Raw genomic sequence first — 13,450 nt, forward strand, 5'->3', positions numbered from 1 at the left:
CCATTCTCTTTTATAGGTAGATTTTGCTGACTGACTGCTTGATACATTGTTCACATATGTCATTAGATCCTCATTGGAAATTTACATACCTGCTTCACTCAAGCTTGATTGACATGCTGCCTACCTGTTTAGTTATGATTTGCTACAATTTGCTCAAATTTCTGAAACATAAGATAGGAAACAGCGAAGATAGGAGGAGTAGGCCATTCGGCCCCTCGAGCCTGCTCCGGCATTCAATGAGATCATGGCTGATCATCCAAATTCAGTACCCTGTCCCTGCTTTCTCCTCATATCCCTTTAGCATTAAGAAATATATCCAACTCCTTCTTGAATATATTTAATGAATTGGCCTCTACTGCCTTCTGTGGTAGAGGATTCCACAGGTTCACCAACTCTCTGGGTGAAGAAATTCCTCCTCATTTCTGTCCTAAATGGCCTACCCCTTATCCTTAGACTATGACCCCTGGTTCTGGACTCCCCGACCATCGGGAACATCCTTCCTGCATCTAGTCTGTCCAGTCCTGTCAGAATTTTATACGTTTCAATGAGATCCCCTCTCATTCTTCTAAACTCCAGCGAGTATAAGCCCAATCGACCCAATCTCTCCTCATACGTCATTCCTGCCGTCCCAGGTATCAGCCTGGTGAATCTTTGCTGAACTCCCTCCATGGCAAGAATATCCTTCCTCAGATAAGGCGACCAAAACTGCACACAATACTCAAGGTGTGGTCTCACCACGGCCCTGTACAACTGCAGCAAGACATCCTTGTTCCTGAACTTAAACCCTCTCGCTACGAAGGCCAACATACCATTTGCCTTCTTAACCGCCTGCTGCACCTGCATGCTTACCTTCAGCGACTGGTGCACAAGGACACCCAGGTCTCGTTGCACTTCCCCTTCTCCCAATCTATTGCCATTCAGATAATAATCTGCCTTCCTGTTTTTGACTCCAAAGTGGATAACCTCGCATTTATCCATGTTATATTGCATCTGCCATGCTTCTGCTCAATCACCCAACCTGTCCAAATCATCCTGGAGTTTCTCGGCAGCCTCCTCACAGCACACACGCCCACCCAGCTTTGTGTCGTCTGCAAACTTGGAGATATTACATCTAGTTCCCGCGTCTAGATCATGAATATATATTGTGAATAGCTGGGGTCCAAGGACCAATCCCTGCGGTACCCCACTAGTCACTGCCTGCCACTCGGAAAAAGACCCGTTTATTCCCACTCTTTGCTTTCTGTCTGCCAACCAGTTCTCTATCCAAGTCAATACCTTGCCCCCAATCCCATGTGCCTTAACTTTACACGCTAATCTCTTATGCGGGACCTTATCGAAAGCCTTTTGAAAGTCCAAATACACCACATCTACTAGTTCTCCCTTATCTATTTTACCAGCTACATCCTCAAAAAATTGCAGTAGATTAGTCAAGCATGATTTACCTTTTGTAAATCCATGTTGACGTTGTCCGATCCTGTCACTGTTTTCCAAGTGCTCTGCTATTACATCTTTTATAATGGACTCTAGCAGTTTCCCCACTACCAATGTCAGGCTTACCGGTCTGTAATTCCCCGTTTTCTCTCTACCACCTTTTTTGAATAGTAGGGTAACATTAGCTACCCTCCAATCCATGGGTACTGTTCCAGATTCCATCGAATGTTGGAAGATGATTAGCAATGCTATTTCTAGGGCCACTTCCTTAAGTACCCTAGGATGCAGATTATCAGGCCCTGGGGATTTATCGGCCTTCAATCCCGTCCATTTTCCTAACACCATTTCCCTACAAATACTGATTTCTTTCAGTTCCTCCCTTTCATCAGACCCTATGTTCCCCGACATCTCTGGGAGGTTATTTGTGTCCTCCTTTGTGAAGATAGAACCAAAATATGTATTTAATTGGTCTGCCATTTCTTTGTTCCCCATTATAAATTCCCCCGATTCTGACTGCAAGGGACCTACGCTCGACTTCAGCAATCTTTTTCTCTTCACAGATCTATAAAGGCTTTTACAGTCAGTTTTTATGTTCCCTGCAAGCTTACTCTCATACTCTATTTTCCCCTTCTTAATTAATCCCTTTGTCCTCCCTTGTTGAATCCTAAACTGCTCCCAATCCTCAGGTTTACTACTTTTTCTGGCCAATTTATATGTCCTCTCCTGAGGAGGTGAGCTCGAGGTGTGTGTGCAGGCACACCTGGGTTTAGTGTTAAAAAGGTTTAATGATCTGCTGAGATCACCTAAAATGTGACCTGTGTTCTGGGAAATGGAAGTTCAAGAGTGAGGGCTCAGGGCAATTTCCATGTAGAATGATGGTGGTGACACTGAGCGCAAACCACCGTTTACTGGACAGATAACGCCTGGGGTTTGAGACGGTCAGACTTATATTCATCTCCATGCGCCAGCCACCTGTGGTTGAAGCATTAGCTTACGCGAATCTGGCATGACTGAGTGCATCCCTTGCCTGACGGCCATCAATCCAGCCTGCTGCTGGATTGGCCACATCCGGCCCCGCAAGGCGTCACTCTCCGTCCTCCTCCTCATCCTTGTCCTCTGCCTCGTCCTCTTCATCTTCCTGCAAGGAGGCTGTGTACTGAGCCACTTGTTCATCTGGCAGCACTAAGCCGCGCCGCTCTTCCTCCGAATGTGACGACCAGGATGAGAGGATGTAAATGGTTCCCATCCCGTTGTTATAGATTTCAGTTGAGGCAAGAAGCTTGCAAGCGCACAAAGCGGCCTGAAATTATTCCAATTAGTTTAAACAGCAGATGTGTGTCAGCTTGACCAGTCACAAGGTCAGTAGATTTGCAAAACCTTATCCCAAACCTCCAACAACAAAGTTGTTGCATTTGAATGCCAGCCATGATACAGGAGCGCTTTTAAAGTTCTGCACCAATAATGACTACAGATCATGTCCTCCACCAACTCATCTCCTTGCAGCTGGACTGTTTCTGATAAGACGGGGAACAGGAGTCAGAGGCACGAAAATGGGAAACCGCTATTAAAATACGATTATCAAGGCAGTTAACAGACTCTTAACTGCCTTAACTACCTGTCCCATCGGTTGGAGTCGGGTCAGTTTGGGAGCAGATGAACAGACACTCACGAAAATCGGGTGGGGGCGGGATGGAGACGGGTTGGGTGTCTGAAGCCATTTTTCCGATTTTCGCTGCTGACCCGCCTCCTCAGGGCTGTTAAAATCGAGCCCCAGGTCTCTACTTAGAAGTTATTTTATCTTCTACCTGCATCATTTCCCAGCCAAGAAGAAAGTAGATAACCCGCTCCCAGGCCTCTGCCAATATAACTCTTGATTTGGCGACTTTAACCCACCTATTGATTTCTCCTCCCTGCAGAGAAGTTGAGTTCAGGAACCCAGCACATGCAGAATAATGGCTGAAAACCCTCAAGTGCATTGCATGACACAATTTATTGAAGTACTCAGCAATAGCACATTTTTTCTGTTTAAAATACTTTTTATATACGACCACTATTAACTTTATTCCCCTGTCTAAAACAGATCTAGATTCAAACAAACCTAGCATATAATTGTCATATTTTAAGAACAATTACATGAAAATAAAATAAAAACATTATTTAAATTAGATAAATATTCTGTCAATTGCAGATTACTACAGACATTCTGTTTTCCCCTAATGTGCTTGAAAAGCAAAACAAATACACCTCAACTAAAACATGTCTTCATCCCTGGGTAAACCCGGGTGATTAAATAATTTTCAATATGTACTTTAGTTTTGGTTTCCTCTTTAAGTAATTGAATAACACTGAATAAGGATGGGTTCGCTTGATACAAGTTATAGTACAGCTGAATGCTCCCTCTGCTGGTTACAATGAACAGCATACTCAAAGGTTCACAGCTTAACTTCTTAAGGCACTTTTGCATCACAATCATTTTATAAACCAATCTGGTGTAAATTTCTAACACTAAGGAAACAGAACAGATAAACAGAACATCTCTTCATCATTTGCAATGAGTAAACATACCTTGTATGGAGTATAAACACCAGTACAGACCAGGTGGGCCAAATGGCCCATTTCTGTGCTGTATATTCTATGTAATACCATTAAAATATATATACTGCATTTATTTTTTGCCTTTCTCAACAATTTTCTCCACCCTTCTCTCCTGAATGAATGGACTTTTGCTAGTTATGGTTCCACAGGTACTGACTGCTTGCTGGTATATCACCGACGTGGCCATTATTCATCAGTGAGACTTCACCGAAACATCAATAGGTTATCTTGTCTGCAGAGGTGGTGGTAGTGAAACACCATAAACAAGTTTGATCCTGTCCTTTTTAATGTTCAGAAACATGCACTTCTAACAGAGAAGCTAGATAGCAATCAGGATGAGCAACCAGGGCTGATTTTCCCCTCCCTAGCCCAGAGGTATTGAGGCTAGTGTAGCACCCCTACCACCACCACCTCTCCACCTCCTCTAAGATCAGCTAATTTACACAGATCAAATCTGGGGCTTCCCTGATCTATGTAGCTAAACCATCAAGGGGGGTCATATACATTTGAATTGTCAAACTACTTGTCTGACATCCAGTACTGGATGAGCAGAAATTTCCTCCAACTAAATACTGGGAAGACTGAAGCCATTGTCTTCGGCCCTCGCCACAAACTCTGTTCCCAAGCCACCAACTTGATCCCCTCTCCCTGTCTGAGGCTGAACTAGACTGCTCGCAACCTTGGTGTTGTATCTGACCATGAGATGAGCTTCCGACCACATATCTGCACCGTTACTAAGACGGCCTATTTCCACCTCCAGAACATCGTCCGACTCCGCCCCTCCCTCAGTTAATCTGCTGCCGAAACCCTTATCCATCCCTTTGTCACCTCTAGACTGGACTATTCCAATGCACTCCTGGCTGGCCTCCCATCTTCCACCCTCCATAAACTTAAGCTCATCCAAAACTCTGCTGCCCGTATCCTAACTCGCACCAAGTCTCATTCACCCATCACCCCTGTGCTTGCTAACCTACATTGGCTCCCGGTTAAGCAACGCCTCTATTTTAAAACTCTCATCCTGGTTTTCAAATCCCTCTATGGCTTCGCCCCCATTATCTCTGTAACCTCCTCCAGCCCCACAACCCTCCAGGATATCTGTGCTCCTCCAATTCTGCCCTCTTGCACATCCTCGATTTTAATTGCTCAACCATTGGTGGCCGTGCCTTCAGCTGCCTCGGCCCTAAGCTCTGGAATTCTCTCCCTAAACCTCTCCGCCTCTCTTTCCTCCTTTAAGATGCTCTGTCATGTGAAGCAGAATGTTTTGCTATCAAAAGGGACTTCATATCCAGTTCTGATGAAGGGTTCTTGACCCGAAACATTAACTGTTTCTCTCTCCTCGATGCTGTCTGACCTGCTGAGTGTTTCCAGTATTTTCTGTTTACAGTCTTATCAACAATTGAAAAAAACTTATCCAAGGTGTACCAGTAACACAGAGTCTTGGGATTCAAACATGCTCAAACCCCAACCACTTGATTGGGACACAGGTGCTGCAGGGTTGCCATAATCTGATTGGGAATTTTACTTTGATAAAATCTTTTAAGATCATGTACCCTAAATTTAAATATGTCCCTCATTTTATCAATTTTTAAACAAAATTCTTACATTGGCTAAACAGCAACACTACTTAACTTCTAAAAGAAAAATGATCCTCAGGTGATGATGAAAGTGCAACTGATGTACTGTGCAGGAGAAAAGATTTGTAACAAAGTCACACCATTAAACAACATTTGTTAAAGACTGTCACCAGATTGGAGAGTCCATTTTATGTCGAGGTATTGGCCCAGAAATTTGGGTCTCCACGGGTGAGTACGCACGGGGTACTCACCCGTAGGCCCAATGGAAGTGCCGGTTTCCTGCATGCACGGGAAATGGGCACTTCCGTTCCCCTGAACGAAGGGGTTCAGAGGTCGAATGCGTGCGCAGGAGAGGCTGCGTGTACGCATCGAACTTAGGTTTTTTTTGTGTTTTTTTTTTTAAAAACAGGTTTTCCTGGGAGGGTAAGTCTGCAGAATTTACACATAAAAAGCAGGCGTAAGGCCTGCTTTTTTACAAGGTAAGTGGTGAATTAATTAAAATTAAAACATTTTTTCCCACAGGTTTATTATTTTTAAATACTTTAAAGCAAGGTAAGTTTATTTTTAGCCCCGTTAGAAAATAAAATTATTTTTTTCAAAAACTTAAATTGTTTAAAATAGTTATTTCATGTAATTTATAGTTTATTTAAAAAATGTGATTTAAAAAAAAAATTTATTTGAAGATTTAGTGATGTTTTGGGGCCCGTAGTATTTATAAGTTTTTGACAGCTCTTCCTGTCAATCTTATGAATGAAGCATTCCCTGCTCCGATTGGCTCCCCATGGCCCACGTGATCCCAGGGGCCGCATCGAACTAACTGCGCCCCTGGGATACGCAAGCACTGCGCGCCGGCAGCTGGAGCAGGCCCAGGATCGGAATTCCACAGCTCAACGGCCGGCGCGCAAGGTAAGTACAGGTCGGGGGCTTGCACCCGTGGGAAGCCCCCGACCCGAATTTCTGGGCCATTGTTTCAGTGCTAGACATTGAAAACATATTTACAATTGTTTGAAACCTGCAGTACTAGGTGTTAAACGGGTACATTAAACAACTTTTTAAAAAAAGAACACAAGGGGTCACGTACCAATGTAAATAAGGCCAAACAAGATCAGTTCAGATATAGCACTGCGTCATTCAATTAATGATTCTGAGAACTGGCAAAATTTAATAGCTGCTTTTGATAAAATGTTAAGAGTTCTACAAAAAGACTTCTGTCCCAGAAGGATCAGGAAAGGACAAAGCTCTAATAAATCAAGTATAATTTGGAGATAAAGACTGGATTGGCCCTTTTATTTTCTGTCAAGTCACACAAGAGCAGCTTGGAGGTCATCAGCACCGACAGGCAGATTATTATTGTGCTGGGTGGGTCTGCACAGCAGTGAAATAATGATTTCCGACACAACAGCAATCTAGACACAGACCTGGAAAATGCTGCACAAAAACCTTTTCACTGGAATCTGCTAGCCCATGGATTTCCTCCAAATTGTCCAGTACCTGTGAAACAGCTGCTGCACTTTCCAGAAAATCAACAACAAAAAAATCACACCCTCAAGCAGAGAAACTAAGTATGACTCTTTAAAAACATCATTCCGGATTAAGAGATTTCCTCTGTCAATTATTTTACTTTGTGAATTCAAATCAGCCTGTGGTTCCCCATATACCTGGGTTACTCCACAAGCAGTACCACCACTAACTCATGGCGGATTCCTCCCCCACCTACCCCCCAAAACAACTAAAGGATAGGATCAAGTTGAAATATTTATTAAATATTTTAAGAAAGGCTTTAAAAGAGAAAAGGAAAAAGAACATTGAAACCATATTTGAACAAAAGGCTAAACATGACTCACATCAAGTAGTGTATGGAGATGCTGATCCTGGAAAACGCTGTGCAAAAAATCCAAGTCCTTTTCACTGCAATCTGTTAGTGCATGGATTTCCTCCAAACTGTCCAATACCTGTGAAACAGCCCCTGCAGATACAAACAGATCATACTCTTGAGATATACGAAGAGAAGAATGCTGTTGATGTTTTTGTTATTCATTTACCAGGCCAGAGAAGATGAAAATGATATAGGAGTGATCAGACTGGTGATAGCATGGCCTAAGAACCAAGAAAAAAGTGAGATGATAAAGTGGTTACCATCATTGATAAGTTTTATCACTTCCCAGGCATGGTACTGTATAGCTGGTCAAAAAAAAAAACGGAAAATAAACCATCAATGTAAAACTACATTTTGAAGAATGTAAACGGTGAAAAGTGACATATCCACACAGAAAAGGATATATTATTTAAGAGTGATTTCTAGTTTGTTGTGTTCTTTTAAAAATGAACAGTTATTTAATATCTTCTGTCCCTTATTCAAGAAAATTATACACTTACTGAGATTATCTTAAACTAGGAACCATCTGATTAGGAAGCGATAATTTCAATTTACTAGATCCTCTAAATAGCTCATTCGTCTATCTGTTCTCTGAAATCACAAAGTATGTGTATCATTTTCAGCTCTAGTAGCAATATTATAGTGAAATTAAATGGAACATTTTATAATTTGAGCCAGCAGCTGTGAAGCAGAACAAGAAATAACAGGAAATTAAAACTACTATACCAAGTAAGAAGCTGAGTATAGAATAAAATTAAAAAAGAATTGAGAAAAGGCAGAAAAACTGAAAATTAGCTAAGAGGAAAGTAAAATGGGGAATTGAAATACATAATTTTTCTTAAAACCTTTATCGTTGCCCAAGATCTTCTCCCCTTATCCCTCCCCATTTGAAGGCAAAGGTATATACAGGTTGAGCGTCCTGAATCTGGCAACTTCGGGACTGAGGCCGAGCCGGTTTTCGTGTTTTTCCGGACTTTGGAACGTGTTTCTGATGTCCGAAGTCCAGAAATATCGCAACCTGGGCTCGGGCGTTTCTAGACTTCGGACCTTAGAAACACGTTCCGAGTCCGGAAATGCCTGGGCTGCTCCGCGTAGCGCTGACGCGTTTCTCCGCCCCTCCGCTTCTGTTAAAGGGGAGGGACACTGCGAGCTCTGCAGAGTATCCGATGGCCCACACTAGGCCAACAGGGCGGCGTGGTGCCATGGCCGCAGCCTGGCGGAAACACTTAGTGGAGCTGTGCAGATTAAGGAGGATAAAACACAACATTGAAGTTTTATTGCATCACTCGCATTTTTCATAGGATTTTTCAAAAAAAAAACAACAAAAAAGTTAATTGCTTTTTGAAGTATAGGTAGAGCGTCCAAACCAGACGACCCTGCCACCAATCGTCCCGGAGTCCAGAACTCCGGATTTTGAATGCTCAACCTGTATTGAAGTATGACTCCAAAGGTGTGTCACCCAAGTGGCCATCCTTCAAATGAGCTGAACAGAGCACCTAACAGGCTATTCTAATTGGCCAGAGTTTTGTCCAATCTTAAAGTGGGAACTCAGCTTGATTTTTCATCTCTAAAGCCAGAACACCAACACCAATTCTAGCACTGCCTTGGTTTCCAGCTGAGTTGTTAATTCAGCACAGACCAGGGATCAAACCTAGGAACTTCCTTGTCTGTACGACATAGTGTTACACAAAACTGCATTTTTAAAAATTTGTTTGTGCTATGGGCGTCGCTGGCAAGGCGAGCATTTATTGCCCATCCCTAATTGCCCTCGAGAAGGTGGTGGTGAGCCACTTTCTTGAGCCGCTGCAGTCCGTGTGGTGAAGGTACTCCCACAGTGCTGTTAGGCAGGGAGTTCCAGGATTTTGACCCAGCGATGATAAAGGATCGATCATATACTTCTAAGTCAGGATGGTGTGCGACTTGGAGGGGAACGTGGAGGTGGTGGTGTTCCCATGCGCCTGCTGCCCTTGTCCTTCTAGGTGGAAGAGGTCGCAGGTTTGGGAGGTGCTGCCGAAGAAGCCGTGGCGAGTTGCTGTAGTGCATCTTGTAGATGGTACACACTGCAGCCACGGTACGCCAGTGGGGGAGGGAGTGAATGTTTAACGTGGTGGATGGGGTGCCAATCAAGCGGGCTGCTTTGTCCTGGATGGTGTCGAGCTTCTGGAGTGTTGGTGGAGCTGTATTCATCTAGGCAAGTGGAGAGTATTCCATCACACTCCTTACTTATGTTTTGTCGATGGTGGAAAGGCTTTGGGGAGTCAGGGGTTGAGACACTCTCCGCAGAATACCTAGCCTCTGGCCTGCTCTTGTTGCCACAGTATTTATGTGGCTGGTCCAGTTAAGTTTCTGGTCAATGATGACCCCCCCGGATGTTGATGGTGGGGGATTTGGCGATGGTAATGCCGTTGAATGTCAAGGGGCGTGGTTAGAGTCTCGCTTGTTGGAGATAGTCATTGCCTGCCACTCATCAGCCCAAGCCTGAACGTCGTCCAGGCCTTGTTGCATGCAAGCATGGACTGCTTCATTATCTGAGGAGTTGTGAATGGCACTGAACACTGTGCAGTCATCAGAAAACATCCCCACTTCTGACCTTATGTTGGAAGGAAGGTCACTGATGAAGCAGCTGAAGATGGTTGGGTCTAGGACACTGCCCTGAAGAACTCCTGCAGCGATGTCCTGGGGCTGTGATGATTGACCTTCAACCACCACAACCAGCTTCCTTTGTGCTAGGTATGACTCTAGCCAGTGGAGAGTTTTCCCCCGATTCCCATTGACTTCAGTTTTACTAGGGCTCCTTGATGCCACACTCGGTCAAATGCTGCCTTGATATCAAGGGCAGTCACTCTCACCTCACGTCTGGAATTCAGCTCCTTTGTCCATGTTTGGACCAAGGATGTAATGAGGTCTGGAGCTGAGTGGTCCTGGCGGAACCCAAATTGGACATCAGTGAGCAGGTTATTGGTGAGTAAGTGACACTTGATAGCACTGTCGACGACATCTTCCATCACTTTGCTGATGATTGAGTGTAGACTGATGGGCGGTAATTGGCTGGATTGGATTTGTCCTGCTTTTTGTGGACAGGACATATCTGGGCAGTTTTCCACATCGTCAGATAGATGCCAGTGTTGTAGCTGTACTGGAACAGCTTGGCTGAGGTGCGGCTAATTCTGGAGCACAGGTCTATCTATCTTTATCTATAGAGCGACCAGCTGACCTTAAATTGCCCTTAAAAAAACCCAGCACATTAAAAATAAAAATAATAAATGGAAACAGCACCATTAAAAATGTAATCACTTCAAATGCCCTACCATTTAATTTGTTGACGTCACTGACAAAACAAAACTATTTTTAAGAAAAAAAAACTTTAGTCTCAAGGCTGTGGTGGATGATTGGCTTATTTATTTTTTGGTGAATTTTTGTGCTCAACAACGAGGCACAGGGAACATTTTTCCACTTTGGGATCCCAATGCCAGCATTAAGCATTCCCAGGTCAGTTATAGCATGGCTGCATGCATAGTAAAGCTCTCTCAATTCTGCTCCAACAATGTGCTTTAATCTAAAATGCTGGATCATATCTAAGTACATTTTTCTTTTAAAAAAAACTTAATATAAATTGGTTTAAACATCACAAGGATCACTTTTAAATTTTCAGCTGATAAAAAAATTATCTTTCCTGCAGCTTCTAAATAAATATACTCAAGAGGTGTCCCTTATATACTTTAAAACTTTATTAAATTCTCTCTTTTAAAACCATCACCAGGAATTTCCTCAGGGCTTCTCCAACTCCACTGATGCAACATATGCAAACGGGGTTTCCACCAAACTTCCACTGAAGTTTTGACGGCGGAGTGGGACAAGCACCAAGGAAATTACCGGCACACATATTTCCCATCAATTACTGCAAAATAATCATAGAATCATAGAATGATTACAGCACGGAAGGCGGCCATTCAGCCCATGCCGGCTCTCTGCAAGAGCACTTCAGCTAGTCCCACTCCCCTGCCCTTTCCCCATAGCACTGCAAATTTTTTCCTTCAGGTATTTATCCAGCTCCCTTCTGAAAGCTGTGATTGAATCTGCATCCACCACCCTTTCTAACCACTCGTTGAGTAAAACGTTTTTTCTTATGTCGCCTTTGGTTCTTTTGCCAATCACCTTAAATCTGAGTCCTCTGGTTCTCGACCCTTCTGCCAATGGGAACAGTTTATTCTCTATCTACTCTGTCTAGACCCCATATGACTTTGAACACCTCTATCAAATCTCTTCTCAATCTTCTCTGCTCTAAGGAGAACAACCCCAGCTTCTCCAGTCTATCCACATAACTGAAGTCCCTCATCCCTGGAATCATTCTTGTAAATCTTTTCTGCACCCTCTTTAAGGCCTTCACATCCTTCCTAAAGTGCAGTACCCAGAATTGGACACAATACTCCAGTTGAGGCTGAACCAGTGTTTTATACAGGTTCATCATCACTTCCTTGCTTTTGTACTCTATACCTCTATTCATGAAGCGCAGGATCCCGTAAGCTTTTTTAACCGCTTTCTCAACCTGCCCTGCCACCTTCAATGATTTGTGCACATATATCCCTAGGTCTCTCTGTTCATGCACCCTCTTTAGGATTGTACCCTTTAGTTTATATTTCCTCTCCTCATTCTTTCTACCAAAATGCATCACTTCACACTTTTCTGTGTTAAATTTCATCTGCCACGTGTTCGCTCATTCCACACGTCTGTCTTTGTCCTCTTGAAGTCTATCACTATCCTCCTCACTGTTCACTATACTTCCAATTTTTGTGTCAGCTGCAAATTTTGAAATTGTGCCCTCTACACCCACATCCAAGTCATTAATATATATCAAGAAAAGCAGTGGTCCCTAGTACCAACCCCTTCCTCCAGTCCAAAAAACAACCGTTCACCATTACTCTCTGCTTCCTGTCACTTAGCCAATCTTGTATCCATGCTGCCACTGCCCCTTTTATTCCATGGGCTTCAACTTTGCTGGCAAGCCTATAATGTGGCACTATATCGAACGCTTTTTGGAAATCCATGTACACCATGTCAACTGCACTGCCCTCATCAACCCTCTGTTACCTCATCAAAAAACTCAATCAAGTTAGTTAAACATGACTTGCCTTTAACAAATCTGTGCTGGCTTTCCTTAATTAATCCACACTTGTCCAAGTGACTGTTCATTTTGCCCCAGATTATCATTTCTAAAAGCTTCCCCACTACCGAGGTTAAACGGACCAGCCTATAGTTGCTGGGTTTATCTTTACACCCTTTTTTGAAGGGTGTAACATTTGCAATTCTCCAGTCCTCTGGCACCACCCCCATTTCTAAGGAGGATTGGAAGATTATGGCCAGTACCGCCATGATTTCTTCCTTCACTTCCCTCAGCATCCTAGGATGCATCCAATCTGGTCCTGGACTTATCTACTTTAACTACAGACAGCCTTTCTAGTACCTCCTCTTTATCAATTCGTATCCCATCCAGTATTTTCTCTACCTCTTCCTTTGGACTCTTGCTGATAATAAACACAAAAGGACATTGGCACTGTACTCTCCCCTGTCAGCTTCTACAGCTGCTCGACTGTTACTCTTCCAATTAGGCCTTCTTATACACAGCCCCATCATCTCAGCTTTGGGTTTCTACATGGTCTTTCGAAGGTTGGATTCATTTTATAACCCCCTTATGAGGAAACCAATCTTTAACCATGCAGCAGATGCTCTGCTTATTACTATCATCTCATTGTAACGTGTTGGTTACTTTACTCAGGTCACTCTTTGATGCTTTCAGTGTTGGTCACTATCTAATATTTAATATAATCCTTGGAAAAATTCTGATCCAAAAGCATTCAAGCCTCCACTTCTGCTCGTTTGTCAGGCACCAGCTCTCAGCAATACAGAAGAGTTGACTAACCGCAAACACACACTTTTTCACATTGCATGCATGTGTCTCTTCTGTCACAGTGGTTTT

General features: G+C 43.3%; 1 protein-coding gene across 16 annotated transcripts in view; it reads right to left on the minus strand.

Annotated features, from left to right (window-relative positions):
• caska (calcium/calmodulin-dependent serine protein kinase a) overlaps positions 1-13,450 on the minus strand; it is a 540,018-nt gene that overhangs the window by 156,245 nt on the left and 370,323 nt on the right. For all 16 annotated transcript variants that reach the window (XM_086006664.1, XM_086006672.1, XM_086006668.1 and 13 more), the window contains one exon: positions 7,445-7,566. In XM_086006664.1, the coding sequence (XP_085862790.1) occupies positions 7,445-7,566 (122 nt within the window). The remainder of the gene's footprint in view (positions 1-7,444; positions 7,567-13,450) is intronic.

The sequence above is a fragment of the Somniosus microcephalus genome, chromosome 14 (assembly GCF_052327205.1).
Source record: "Somniosus microcephalus isolate GS21.2 chromosome 14, FLI_Smic_1.0, whole genome shotgun sequence".
Taxonomy (NCBI): Eukaryota; Metazoa; Chordata; class Chondrichthyes; order Squaliformes; family Somniosidae; genus Somniosus; species Somniosus microcephalus.